This window comes from Momordica charantia, assembly GCF_013281855.1.
Source record: "Momordica charantia cultivar OHB3-1 chromosome 5 unlocalized genomic scaffold, Mcharantia_2.0 BLBB01000005.1, whole genome shotgun sequence".
NCBI classification, from domain to species: Eukaryota; Viridiplantae; Streptophyta; class Magnoliopsida; order Cucurbitales; family Cucurbitaceae; genus Momordica; species Momordica charantia.
Window position 1 is genome coordinate 3,105,119 of NW_028275163.1, and position 15,266 is coordinate 3,120,384.

Sequence of the window (15,266 nt, forward strand, 5' to 3'; positions counted from 1 at the left end):
TCTTATAAACCGGTTGAATTATATTATTGGCTGGTCGAACACCCAAGGATTTAATAATTGGGCATGCCAAATAATTGCAAATGGGTTAGATGGGGGCAGGTGGGGGAAAAATTGGGATATGCCATAAGGCTTACGTTTGATTTGACCTCACCATCCTCTTCCCCTCTCTCTCTCTCTCTCTCTCTCTAAAATCCACTAATTTCTCTCCCTCCTCTCCTTCTAGAGCTGTTCATATATAGATCACTTTTAACAACATTTTGTAGCCAAAGATTCCAGTTGAAATTGGCGACTCTGAAAATTCCTTCTACTTCCACTCATTTTAAAACCATCCAAATTCTTCCCACCAATAACCAATAAAAATATCATCCAATCAACCTCTCCTCCATCTATAAAAATCCCCTCTTCGCCATTCCCCAATTCCTCACATTCACAATTCACAATTCTTTCATATTCCCTTCTCTCATAACCACCGCCATGGAAGCCACACCGCCAAAAGCTCAACCTCCTGCGCCGGCGCCGATGCCCCACTTGGCGATTCTTCCCAGCCCCGGAATGGGCCACCTGATTCCACTCATCGAATTCGCCAAGCGCCTCCTCCTCCACCACCGTTTAACTGTCACCTTCATCATCCCCTCCGACGGTCCGCCGTCAAAGCCCCAAAAATCCGTCCTCGATTCCCTCCCCGCCGGCATCGGCCACGTCTTCCTCCCGCCGGTCAGCTTTGACGACCTCCCCGCCGCCACCAAAATCGAAACCATAATCACTCTCACAATCGCCCGCTCCATCCCTTCTCTCCGCAACGCTCTGAACTCCATTGCAGCCAATTCCCACCTCGTGGGTCTCGTGGTCGATCTCTTCGGCACCGACGCCTTCGATTTGGCCCGAGAATTCAAAATCTCCCCCTACATTTTCTTCCCTTCCACCGCCATGCTCCTCTCATTCGCCCTGTTTTTACCCAAACTCGACGAATCGGTGGCCGGAGAGTACAGAGACCTCCCGGAGGCGATCAAAATCCCGGGGTGCATCCCGATTCGGGGCAAGGATTTGATGGACCCAGTTCAAGATCGGAAAGACGACGCCTATAAATGGACACTCCACAACGCAAAGAGGTATGTATTAGCCGATGGAATTTTTCTCAATAGCTTCCCGGAATTGGAGCCCGGCGCTATAAACGCCCTGCAATTGACGGAACCCGGGAATAATTACAAGCCTCCGGTTTACCCAATTGGGCCACTGGTGAAAATCGATTCGAATGAGAGCGAGGAGAGAGCAGAGTGTTTGAAGTGGCTTGACGAACAGCCTCATGGGTCTGTTCTGTTCGTGTCGTTCGGTAGTGGGGGGACTCTGTCGAGCCATCAAATCAACGAGTTGGCGCTGGGATTGGAAATGAGCGGGCAAAGATTCATCTGGGTCGTTAGAAGTCCGAGCAACAAAGAAGCAAACGCCACGTATTTCAGCGTCCACAGCAAGAACAACCCATTGGGTTTCTTGCCGGGGGGGTTCGTGGAGAGAAACAGAGGAAGGGGTTTTGTGGTGCCGTCGTGGGCGCCGCAGGCTCAGATCCTCCGCCACGAGTCCACCGGCGGGTTTCTGAGCCACTGCGGGTGGAATTCGACTCTGGAGAGCGTGGTGAATGGGATTCCTCTGATCGCGTGGCCGCTGTACGCGGAGCAGAGGATGAACGCGGTGATGCTGACGGAGGAAATTAAGGTGGCGATGAGAGCAGAGGCGAAAGGGGAAAATGGGATTGTGGAGAAGGAGGAGATTTGCAGAGTTGTGAAGTCGCTGATGGAAGGGGAAGAGGGGAAGAAACTGAGGACGAAAATGAAAGAATTGAAAGAAGCAGGGGAAAGAGCATTGGGAGAAAATGGATCTTCTACTAAAATCCTCTGTGAATTGGTTCAGAAATGGAAGAGCAAGATTTGCAGTTAGAACTTAGAAACTCTCTGTAATTTTTTATTCCCCTTCTCTCTCTTAGAAAATAATGCCTCGTCCATAATAAAAGCATCTTGTGTTTTGTTCATTTCAAAAAAATATCATCTACTTTATTTGTCTATTATTATTATTATTTTTTATCATGGGATCATGAGTACATGGAAAAGTAGTTGTTTACTTACCCCTTTTTTTCTTTTAAGTTTCAATCATATTGTGTTATAGAGAGACTGACTTTATTCCAAACTAATAAATAAATATGATGTGTAATGTAATGGATGTGGCATGGATCATTATTTTTAAAAAATTATATTAGGATATATATGGATATTGTGGTGATTAGTTTATTATTTTTTAAGTGGCCAATATCAATCATTATATTAATCCATTTCATATTCAAAATTTATCTTAATCTGTTTAATTTAGTAAATAATGATATTTTAAATATAAGCAGTATAAACATAGACAAATTGAGAATTGTTCAAATGAGTTCACCAAGCATGATGCAAACTTTGAGAGTTTGACAACTCATTTACGATTTGTTAAAATAAAAGTATGACAATATATACGAAAATAAAAAATCAATCATTTTGCATTGAAATTGTGAAATAAGAAGTATACAAAATTTGAATGGGCCGTAATAGAAGCCCATGTGGAAAAAGCAAATTGCAGAAGTGGATGATGGAGAAGCTTCTACCAGCTGCAGCTGCACTCAATTTTCAGTGTCCCCTTCTCCAAGTAATAATTCTATTTTGGATGCTAAAAATTAAAATGGTGGAATTCCCTTTTTCTCCAAAAATTTCGGTACCACACGGGATTACGATTATGGATACTCCTCGTCTAATCATTTTTAACTTCAAAAATTTCTCTCTTTTTTCCTCTTACCATGCAAATCTTTCAATTTTTTTTTTTTAAATTTACCATAAATATTAAATATATTGAGTAGTTTAAACTAATTTTAGCTTTTAAAGCTCTCTCTTTAATCTTCCCAAGCGATAGGATAAAAATTATAATTATAATTAAAAAAGAGAGAAAAATCCTTAACTTTTTGTTTGGCAGTTCACTTTGATCCAAATGTTTCAAAATCATGCACTTTTGGTCCCTAAGTTTTTGAAATGGGTTAAAATAGTCCGATGTTGTCTACGGTTAGATATCCTATGAAAAGTATGACAAAACTGACACGACATATATGAGGTTATAACGATATTCAATTCGTGTTATGTCCATAGCGTGATCATAAATCATGATCCATCCACATGAAAATATACCGTCATGTTACCCATTCATTCGATTACTTTATGTTATTGGTCATTGCGTAGCACGATTACATAACCTAGCACAGTGATCATAAACCTTAACACCTCCGCATGAAAAATAAGATTTGTATTGGTTTTCCATGCGATGCCCTTTAATGCCATCATTAGTCTTATTGTAGTGCTAATATAAGTTCGCATTACATGATACTTTATAATTAACACGTGTGTGGAGTATTCAAGGCTAACATTAATAACTTCTCAAAAAATTAGTTTTATGCTGCGTAAGGAGTTTTGTGGAGTATATGGTCAAAGACAAAAGACAATTTCTTGTAGTTCTTTATATTATTATTATTATTTTTTGAGTTTTTGATTTCATGTATTCATTCCTTCCATGTTCGAGGCTTGGTCCTTAGACCACGGCAACTTATCCAAGTGTTGTTGCTCTTCAAAATACACTTTTCTTCTGGGTTTTTTATTATTTTATTTTTAAAGTTTGGTCTTTTTCTTGCACTGTTTCTCTTTATCTTTTGATGTTTCTAAGTTATCTTAGGGTAACAACATTTGAGAAACCATCTAAACCTATTTTTGAAATCTAGGGAAAAAAATGCACGATTTTGAAACATAATAAACAAAGCGATCTATCACCAAGAACACATTAAAAAATCAAGTCTCCAAAGTCACACTTTGCTTCCTTCTTTTCTTTTGATCTACCATTCAAACAATTTTATTTTTTATTAGTTTCTTCCAATTATGTTAGCATTAAACAAGATATTGAACTTTCTTACTCCAAACTAAAGCTTATCCTTTTTTGTCTCACATTGACCATCAAGAGAGATACTCGATAGCAAAGAGATCGATTAATTTGTAGTCAATTACCCAAAATCTTTAGAAGAATAAACTTGGGTTCGCCTTTTCATATTCCCTTCCCAAAAAAACAAAAGGAAAGTGAAAAAAGATGCCTCAAATCCCCCTTCCAAAATTGGCCATTCAATTGGACTCCTCGCCCCATTCTCTCTGTATTCTCCGCCACGCGCCGCCATGGAAGCCGCTCCCACTCCCCACATACTCATGCTTCCCAGCCCCGGCATGGGCCATTTGATCCCACTCCTCGAATTCGCCAAGCGCCTCCTCCGCCTCTCCGATCACTCCTTCGCCGTCACTTTCGCCGTCCCCTCCGATAAACCCCCCACCGCCGCTCAAATCTCCGTCCTCTCCTCCCTCCCTCCGCAGATCCGCCACCTCTTCCTCCCGCCCGTCTCCTTCCACGACCTCCCCCCGGCCTCCAGAAACGAAACCCTCATCACCCTCACCGTCACCCGCTCCCTCCCCTCCCTCCGCGACCTCCTCAAATCCATGGCCGCCACCGCAAACCTCGTCGCCTTGGTCGTCGACCATTTCGCCGTCGACGCCCTCGACGTCGGCAAGGAGTTCAATCTCCCCTCCTACATTTTCTTCCCTTCCACTGCCATGGCCCTCGCCGCCAATCTCTACCTGCCGGAGCTCGACCAATCCGTGGCCGGGGAGTACAGGGACCATCCCGACCCGATTCGGATCCCGGGGTGCATTCCGATTCACGGGAGGGATCTGTTCGAGCCCACTCAAGATCGGCAGGACCAGGCCTACAAGCTATTCCTCCGCAGCGCCGAGAGATTCAGGGTCGCGGATGGGATTTTTGTCAATAGCTTCCCGGAATTGGAACCCGGAGCGATTAAAGCTCTGTTACACGACGAAATCGGAAAACCCAAACCGCCTGTTTACCCAATCGGCCCGCTGGTAAAGACCGATTGGGGCGGGAGTGAGGAAATTGGGGCGGAGTGTTTGGAGTGGTTGGATCGACACCCAAAAGGGTCTGTTCTATTTGTCTCATTCGGCAGCGGCGGGACTCTGTCCAGCGAGCAAACCGTGGAATTGGCGCTGGGTTTGGAAACGAGCGGGCAGAGATTCCTGTGGGTTGTCAGAAGCCCCAACGACATAGCGCCGAACGCAAGCTATTTCAATGTCCACGCCCAGAACGAAAACGACCCATCGAATTTCCTGCCGGAGGGGTTCGTAGAGAGGGTCCGCGGGAGGGGCCTGGTGGTGACGTCGTGGGCGCCGCAGGGTCGGGTTCTGAGCCACGGCTCCACGGGGGGGTTCCTGACCCACTGCGGCTGGAACTCGACTCTGGAGAGTGTGGTTAATGGGGTTCCTCTCATCGCTTGGCCGCTGTACGCCGAGCAGAGGATGAACGCGGTGATGCTGGCGGAGGAGATCAAGGCGGCGCTTCGGCCGAGGATGAACGAGAAGAAGGGGATTGTGGAGAAGGAGGAGATTGCGAGAGTGGTGAAGGAATTGTTCGAAGGCGAAGAGGGGAAGAAAGTGAAGGCGAAAATGGAGTATCTGAAAGATGCGGCGAAAAGGGTTCTTGGAGAAGATGGGTCTTCCACCATAGCCCTTTCTCAAGCAATTCTCAAGTGGAGCTCCAAATTTTCTGGTTAGGCTTTCTCCTCCTCTATTATGACGGTTTCGTTTAAGATTTCAAAAAAATAACCATGAATAAAATTGCTGGTGTTTGGCTGTGGACATCAATGCCATCAAACTTTTGTGGGAATACGAATAAATGATGCTTATGTCTATTTATGAAATTAATTTTGAAAATCTCTTATAATTATGATATATTAATCAAATTTCATATTGAGAAATATGTATATCATTCACTCTCAAGAGATTTGTAAAAGTATAGCAAACTTTATTTATGGGCTTCTCGTGTAATTATGCATTCGTAAATTAAATTTTGGAACAAAGTAACAAACACAGATTCTTTATCCATTTTCATTCTTCAATCTATTGTACCAAACTGCCCTTCCGCTCCTCTAACAAACGCATCTATAATAAATAAAGAAATAAAAGCGTATTTTTCCTCTTGATAATCACGAAATAATTTTATATTAACTAACAATAGACCATTTGCTGCAACTATCACGTGTCGTGAATTCAATGGTTTTCGAGTCATGCTATACCTAACTTCGTCCACAAGTTACATTATAAATTTGACTTCACAAAAAAATTAAGTAAAATATAGGTAAAACATGCAAAATAATTTTATTTCTACCTTAAAAACTAATTAATTTTTTTAAAATGATTTAGTAAATGCAAAGTAATAAATAGTCTCTTTATCAATTTATCTTAATGCACTGGCCGGCGGAATGTACAATGGTCCCCTCAATTTTTTTTCCTTTTTTTATTTATTTAAATCGGGTTAGAAAACAAAATTTTACATGCTCATCCGTCAACTTTAATTTATAATAATTTAGTTTAGTCTACAAACTTACGTAATGACTTAGTCCATTCAATTTAGAGTTTGTAATGATTTAGTCTCTATCTTAATTTTTTTATTAAATTTCTTAATATTTGGATAAATAATTTGGTGAAGGAACAAATGTATTTATAAATTACAAAGACTAAATTGTTATATAATAAAAATTGACACTTAATTTTGATAATATTTTTTTACAATATGGATTAGATTATTACAAATTTTAAACTATATGAATTAAATTATTACATACTAAAGTTCAGAAACTATTATCAATTTAAAAAATACATGGACTAAATCGTTATGAATTAAATTTCAGTGATTATAGAGGAATTGGGTGAAACGTATTTTTTTAACCATTCAAATATATATAATAGGTCCTTTTTTGGGTAGTGAGGGCAGGTGGACAAAAATATATACATATGTATTTCATACCATATATAATATACTAAATATTCTTATTAATGCTAAGTTGTGTACCCATTACCAAGATAAATATTGAACATAAAAGTACATTCTTTTCAATTTATAAATCTGTTGTTTCTATGGTTGAACTGTTAGCAAGCTATATCAAGACCTCTTTTTTTTTTTTTAGCAAACAAAGAAACGGAATAGAAGCAATACTAAAAAAAATTAAGGGTGCGTTTGGTTAGTAATCAGAAACAAAAATTTGAAAACAAGGAATTCAATGAAAATCAGAGTTGTATTATTTGTTTTTAGTTTTTTCAGATATGTGTTTGGTAGTAGATTTGGTAATTGAATTACAATTAAAAAAATTGTTAACGTGTGTTTAGTAATATATCTGTAGTAGTTGCAAACTAAATTTTAGTTTAATCTAAACTTATCTTAATTAATTTATTAACATTTTTTATGAATTTTATATAATTATTATTTTACAAGGTTATATAATTTAGAATACATTATCTTTTACGTGTTTTAATTTTAACAAATATAGAATGAATTTATAATATAAAGTAATATATTTATCAAAGTTTTTATCATTTTTAATGTAATTCTGTATCATCAAAATTTTAAATTCTGAATCTGAAAATACTGAAAACATAAAAAAATCGTTTTCAAAATTTCTACTGTTTGGATCACAGAATCCGAAAACAGTTTTAAAAAACGATTATCCAAAATCCTGTCAAACGCGTCTTCGTTGAATCCATTTGGTTAAGTGAATCTGAAAACAAAAAATAGAATTCGAGTTTCTAACCAAACAAGCATCTTCGTGAAAAAACCCTACGTCTCCTCTCAGCTCCTCCAGCCACATTCTAGCCATATCTTCCTCCACCGCAAGTCTTACCACCTCGTGAGCCACTCTATTTCCATCTCTTCGACAGTGAGTGAAACTGATATCCTTGAACTGCTTCGAAAGTGGAGAATTTCTTGCACTAACAACCCTGATCGAGATTAGTCTTCCTTGTTGGTTTGGAGAAGGAGATGGTTCGCATGGAGTCGGACTCAAGAAGCAGCTTGATAAAACCCATTTCTATTGCCATTGCCAAGCTTTCACGGTTAGCCAGAGCTTCAGCCTAGCTCGTCCACATCGATCGACCCCTCGTGACCTTGCAAGAAGGTGAGATAAACATTTCCTTTGCCGTCCCTCATCACTACCCCTAAACCCACCTTCTTATCAAGGTTTTTGATGGCTGCATCTGTATTGAGTTTCAATTATTTCTCGGGAGAGGAATCCAACGGGTTCTATTAACAGTCTACTCAGGTGATCCCTTCATCTTGATTCCTTTGGATTATGTCTCGTTAAAGATCCCACATTGAAAAGAAAAAAAACCTAACAATAGTTTATAATAGATATGAGCTACTTCCTTCCTTGTAAATTGGTTTTGAGATGGAAGCCATGAATATTAATATGATATCATAATTCAACACATTCCTAGGAGGGGGGAAGAATTTGTACAAGAAAAGAAGTTTATAGCTGATGTGACGGCACAAATGGAATTGAGTGGTGTGGTGGTTGGGAATTGACAATCAAATAAAGTAGAGGAGGAGAATAAGGCTACATTTACTTATGTGTGGCTGTGGAAATCCAATCCCAATCCCTCCTCACATTTTCCCCCTCATTTTACTTTTGACATATTTTAATTTAATAACCATTCATTTAAATCAAGCCACGTTACTAATTAATTATTAAGAAAAGATTGTGGATAGGGTTCAGACTTTTAAACTGTTAAAAGATAAAATTGAAACTAACACGTGCCAAAAACCTTTTTTTTTTTGGAGTATTTGGGAGAAATGTTTTACTTTTAAAAATAGTAGTAAAAATATAGTAATTTTCAAACTATTTGTAATGGAAATCTAAAGTTTCAAAACAAAAAAAATTGAATAGCAACCACATACTTCCACACTCCTGGGATGAAAATTCAAAACTCATATTTTGGTCGTACCAATTAAGTCAAGCTCATATTGTCATTTCTACGAAGATTTTTAATCATAAAAGATAATTCTTATGTTATCCATTATTAAAATTTTAACACCAATTGCGTTTAATGAAAGAAAATTTTGCTCGTCTAAAAACAAAATTGGTCTTTCCCTCTATTTTTGTGCTCCTCTTTCCTTACCCTACAAAAGCATTATAGTGACGAACCACACCTAATCAGTTAGTATTACTTGTAAATTTATTTCCTTCCTATTATAAGACATCCAGTGTTAATTTAATTTAATTTTTTTAAATAGTCCGTTAATTTAACATCTCGTAAATTTTGCAATAAAAAATAGTTGATTTTCATCAATTAGAACATTAAATGTTTCATAAGTTCATGACCAAGAGATATAAAAAATAGAGATTTTATTTTTTTTTTTTTAGAAAATAATGAGATATCATTTATTTTTAATGTATTTAGACAAAATTGGCCATGAGGCTGAGGGTAAGGACCAATATATTTTCTCTTTCGCAATTGCTTTAAATGTGAAAACGAACGTAATATTAGTGAGCAGAAATTCTGATACTCACGGCACCGCCTCAGCGCCGCCATGGAAGACGGTGGAGCTCAATCTCCGGCGCCCCACCTTGTGTTGCTGCCCAGTCCCGGAATGGGCCATCTGATCCCTCTCCTCGAATTCGCGAAGCGCCTCCTCTTCCTCCACCGTATAACCTCCACCGTCGCCATCCCTTCCGGCGACACTCCGTCCAAAGCTCAAATCTCCGTCCTCGCCTCCCTCCCCGCCGGCATCGGCCACGTCTTTCTCCCCCCGGTTTCCCTCCACGACGTCCCCAACGACGCCAAGGCCGAAGTCCTAATCGTCCTCGCCGTCGCCCGCTCCCTCCCTTCTCTCCGAGATCTCTTCAAATCCATGGCGGCGGCCGGAACCCACAACGTCGTCGCCCTCGTCGTCGACCAATTCGGCACCGACGCCTTCGACGTCGCCGACGAATTCCACGTCCCCTCCTACATTTTCTTCCCTTGTGCCGCCATGACTCTGTCGCTCCTTCTCCACATGCCCACCCTCGACGAAACCGTCGCCGGAGAGTACAGAGACCTCCCGGAGCCGATCAGAGTTCCCGGGTGCAGCCCGATTCCGGCGAAAGAACTGCCGGATCCGTTTCAGGAGAGGGGAAACGATGCCTACGAGGCATTGCTACACAACACGAAGAGGTACGGGTTAGCAGAGGGGATTTTTCTCAACAGCTTCCCGAAATTGGATGCCGGAGCCATAAATGCTCTGCAATTCGCGGAACCCGGTAAGCGTACGCCTCCGATTTACCCAATTGGGCCGCTGGTGAAAATCGATTCGACTGGGAATGACGAATTAGGGGCAGAGAAGTGTTTGAATTGGCTTGATGAACAGCCAACTGGGTCTGTTCTGTTCGTGAGTTTTGGGAGCGGGGGGACTCTGTCGAGCCATCAAATCAACGAATTGGCACTGGGATTGGAAAATAGTGGGCAGAGATTCATCTGGGTTGTTCGAAATCCGAGCGATAAGGAAGCCGACGCTTCGTTTTTCAGCGTCCACAGCGAGAACGACCCATTGAGTTTCTTGCCGGAGGGTTTTGTGGAAAGAAACAGAGGAAGGGGTTTTGTGGTGGCGTCGTGGGCTCCGCAGGCGGAGATTCTGAGCCGCGGTTCCACCGGCGGATTTCTGAGCCACTGCGGGTGGAATTCGACTCTGGAGAGCGTGGTTAATGGGGTTCCTCTGATTGCTTGGCCGCTGTACGCGGAGCAGAAAATGAACGCCATAATGCTAACAGAGGAGATTAAGGCGGCGCTGAGGCCGAAGATGAACGAGGAAAGTGGGATTGTGGAGAAGGAGGAGATTGCGAAAGTGGTGAAGGAGTTGTTTGAAGGCGAAGAGGGGAAGAGAGTGAAGGCGAAAATGGCGGAGCTGAAAATTGCAGCGAAAAGGGTTCTTGGAGAAGATGGATCTTCTTCAACAACACTCTCGGAAGTGGTTCAAAAATGGAGGACCAAGATTTCTGGTTTGAAAATAATTTAATCATGTGTTTGTGTAATCTTCTTCTTAATGATGTGTACGTGAAAGTTTGTAATAAGTTTATGAATTTGTTACATATCTTGCAACGATGAAATAAGAAGTTTGGTAAATTATGAACACAGTCTCAATCTTGTTTTCTTTTTCTTTTTTTTTTTTTTTCATTTAGGGGAGACCATAAGTGTGACTATTGTTAGTTTACCCATTTATTAAATTTAATATTTAATATATAATAAGAACCTGTGGCTTCAAAGGAGTTTTATTTGAATTTTTGCTTTTACTTAAGAGTGACAACAAAAGGACATGGCATGATAATTTGTTGAGTTTCATTCGAAAAATATCAGAAAACTATAAAGATTTCAAGACAAGGAAGCAAGAAAGCCAAAAGCGCACAAGTTCGCGCATGTGAATTTCAGTTGAGTGGCAAATTTGTAATTAATAGAAATATCTACGTCCTTTTTTATATCTCTAAAAATAAGCTTGCATTGTACTATATATTACATTTATGCTATGCTCGTAAAATTTGAACTACCCGACACAACCGTTCACAAGCTAAATAATCTCAACTTAGGATGTCACATGATTTCAATGTTTTCCACCCATTATATTTTTTTTTTCCAAGACAATAATACGTAACACACGTAGGTGTGAGAATTAAACTTATCCCTATTAAAAAATATGTCTTGACCAATTGAGTTATATTCATATTCACTTCATTTCTCGAATTCTTAATATATGGATTTATTCTAAATTAATAGTAATAATCACAAAATGGTAATCCTAATAAAATAGTGTTTTAATACCTTAATCGGAAGGGAACAAGATCTCATTTAGAGAATTTGAATCTCGTCCTCTCTCTTGACTTCTCAACAGTGAGGACAAGATTTGGTCTTCACCGTCATTCAAAAATTGACAAATCATTCTATTAAACAAAAAGTGTTTTTGCATTTCTCTCTTTTACTTATCAAACATTTAATGTTGCTGAGAATAAGATTTCTCTGTATCGTCAAGGAGAAAATACCTAAAGACGTCTACTGAACAAGTGTTTAAAAGCTCTTGGCCAAAAAAAAAATGGTAAGGTTTGAAATTCATTGTCATATTTGCCAAATATATATATATATATATATATATATATATTTTTAAATAAAAAGTTCTACTAAGACCACGTGTTTCTTAGAATTGTAGCATAAAAGGGAATATTAAATAATAAGATTTAGGTGATAGTCCCCAAATCCGTGTGGACCACTAAGCGGTAAAACAAAGTTGTCCTGTTTTTATCTATTCGTAAAATTCACTTATGTTTTTTTTCATCTTTTACTCGTAATATAGTAAACCAATATAGGTAGCTAAAGGGAGGAAATCAACTCATTGCCACGTACCAAAAAACATCAATGTATTAGAGGTATGGATTCTTCGTGAAATTTGACTAAACTTTTAAAATTCTAGAAATCAAATAGAATCATTTTTGAAAAAATAAAAATAAAATCACTATGAAATTCATAATTTAACCTAAAAAGTTACGAGTTTTGTTGGTTTAGTTTTTCTTTGACATAATCCTTTGTAATCCAGAGATACATGTGCTTCCTATGATAATAATAATAAAAGAGCCATTTTTACATAAATAGTATAAAATAAGTATGTATTTTTAAATATATGAAAAAAATTTTAAATTTTATGAAAATAGAATGATTCAAATCAAATCAAAGCAATTCATTCTCATTTTTATTCTTGTATGTAATTTTTCAACATAAAAACATTCTCTATTTGTTTTGGTTAAAGCATAAGTAATGTCTTTTGAAATTAAAAGATTTGAATTCTCTATTGTTATATTATAAAGCCATATTCTCTCTCTTTAATTTTTATTTGTTGAGGGTTTTTGGTACACTAGGGAGAAAGTTTGCATCGACATAAAGGATGAGAACTTGATGCTAAAGAATAAGATATAATTGGAACTAAAAAAAATAAAAGATAAATAAAAAGGAATAAGATGATTGAATTTGATATTCATAAGGATTGGTAGTGAAACCTAACACCTCAATCAAGTTTTTTCATTTGAAACACACCCCTATTTTTCAATTAAATGGTTTCTTTCTTCTTCTCCCTACTATGTCACTGTAGTCTATAATTTCTCACAACCTCGATGATTGTAATCTTAGTATGTTCAATACAACATTCGAATTTTAATATTGTATAACTAATAAGATTCGGAATTTGCTTTATTGATAATTTCTAATCCAATTTAGTCCTTAATTACACAATTGAACAATATATGTGAAATATTCACATATATAAAGATTTAAATAATCATAGAAATTTTAAAAAATAAAATATTATTATATACCAATAATAACTTAATTAATATCAAAAATATTATTTTTCTTGAAATATCTATCGACATTGACATGTTCATCGACATGTCAGTAAAATCAAGATCTCGACATTTTCATCAACATCGATATTTTGAAGATTGCCGACAGCATTGACCATCATTACATTTTTGACCGAAAAAGAAGATATTTTTTTATATTTCAAGAAAAATAAAGAGCTTTCAAATGATCATGTAGGTGGTCAATAGTAAATGTCATCATGAAAAAAATTCCCACAAAAAGTTATGATGAAATTATTTTTCTTTTTTTTTTTCTAGTTGGTATCATATCGTAGTCATTGGCTTATTGCGACTTTCAAGTTTTATTTTCTCATATCATCTCATAATAATTTTTCTAATTATAACTTTTTTTTTTCCTTTTAGAACTATTTGAATTATCATATTTATTTTAATAAAGTTGACTTTCAAATATATGAAGATTGTTTTATCAATCAACTATTTATTTTATTTTCTTTTCTTTTTAATAATCAAATGATAGGATTTATTCTGAAGCATTATAAAGGTATTTCACTTTAAAAATTTGGACAGCTGTGATGTACCTCAGTATATATATATATTTTTCGGTAAAAAGCTAAGTTTATATTTTTTTGAAAGTTATAAATTCATCTAGTCACCCAGGGCCCAACTGGGCCGAACAATGGGCCTCCATAGCACAAACTCTTATTACCAACTCACTAATGAAAAAATATTAATAAATAAACAAACAAACAATTTCATTAAAAAAAATGCAACCAAAATATATGCGGATATAATGACTTTATAAGAACAGCAAACACAAACTCAAACGCTAGAGTACAATGGTACATGCAATATCTCATATCATTCCTATCTTATTAAAATGATTAATAGCATCGTCAAAGTGAGTAAAGCTCAGCGGAAATTGATATTGTTGATGTTATTTTCCGTCGAGCTCACAGATCGGGTCACGGTATAACGAGGACGAGCATCGAGGTACGCTCAATGAAACATGTACAGGAACCAAACACTCCAACGCCCAAGTTAGTGTAAGCTCAAGTTGTATCAAGTCGTTCTCGGAGGAATTGCGTACTTGAGACTTGGATGGAGTGTCAATTTTATAGGCAGGCGGGGGAGACAAAGTCGTTGGTGCTATTACGATCGACAGTTACAGTTGTCGGGCCCCAAGTAGGATTCCTCAGGTCGGCGTGTATAACTTTCATGATCTCAGCTCGTCATGGATCAAGTCGGTGGGTACGGATGACCGGTTTTCTACCTCCTGACAACTCCGAACTGAGCAGGGGATGACGCACGTTGATTCTGATTTTGACCACTAATAGACATATATTTCCAACCAAGAGATTATGATTTCGACCCTCACATATTGTACTCAAATAAAAAAAAAATCATTAAGTAACATTAAAGTGTGGATGAATGGACTATAAAAATCAATCTATACCTATATACATTTCATACAAACAACATACACAAACTCAAATATTTATTTAGTATTACTTAGTGATATATGGACGATATGTAAAAAAATATACCTGTCTCTAAGGAGATGCTAACGAACCCGAAATACGCTAAATACAGCTAAACAAAAAATCCCCTGTAAAAATTGCCCACGTAAAAATAAATATATATTCAATATATACCTATAAACCCTTCATAAAAACATAAACCACAAATCCAAAGCTTCATTTAATCAATGGTATATTTACCGATTGTAAAAGATATATGTTACTTTTTAATGATAAGCTAACGAAAATGTAATTACATTCGAAAATATAATTTGAATATTTTGAAATTTATAAAATATGACACAATTTAATGCTATAATTATTTTATTACAAAAAAAATTTGGTTTTAATTTTTACGAATATAAAACTCAGGTAGATATCTAATTTTTGAAACCTTCAGCCCCAGGATTCAGAAAAAAAATGTTGAATCTTAGCATAATAATAATTTTACTAATTAGATAAAAAAAAATTAA

At 37.4% G+C, this 15,266-nt stretch overlaps 2 protein-coding genes and 1 pseudogene across 2 annotated transcripts; all 3 read left to right on the plus strand.

Moving 5' to 3' along the window:
• Nucleotides 1-247: 247 nt before the first annotated feature.
• On the plus strand, nt 248-2,056 carry LOC111016298 (hydroquinone glucosyltransferase). Its single transcript, XM_088124493.1, has one exon. The coding sequence runs from the start codon at nt 475-477 to the stop codon at nt 1,930-1,932; it is 1,458 nt and encodes a 485-aa protein (XP_087980619.1). The 5' UTR covers nt 248-474; the 3' UTR covers nt 1,933-2,056.
• A 1,869-nt stretch (nt 2,057-3,925) lies between these two features.
• On the plus strand, nt 3,926-5,816 carry LOC148211156 (hydroquinone glucosyltransferase pseudogene; annotated as a pseudogene).
• Nucleotides 5,817-9,352: 3,536 nt separating this feature from the next.
• On the plus strand, nt 9,353-11,053 carry LOC111016297 (hydroquinone glucosyltransferase). Its single transcript, XM_022291630.2, has one exon. It carries the CDS (start codon nt 9,475-9,477, stop codon nt 10,933-10,935), a length of 1,461 nt encoding a protein of 486 aa, XP_022147322.2. The 5' UTR covers nt 9,353-9,474; the 3' UTR covers nt 10,936-11,053.
• Nucleotides 11,054-15,266: the final 4,213 nt, after the last annotated feature.

Bases quoted from the DNA above. Each gene is read 5' to 3' on its own strand.
- LOC111016298 (XM_088124493.1), top strand. From the start codon at position 475: ATGGAAGCCACACCGCCAAAAGCTCAACCTCCTGCGCCGGCGCCGATG.
- LOC111016297 (XM_022291630.2), top strand. From the start codon at position 9,475: ATGGAAGACGGTGGAGCTCAATCTCCGGCGCCCCACCTTGTGTTGCTG.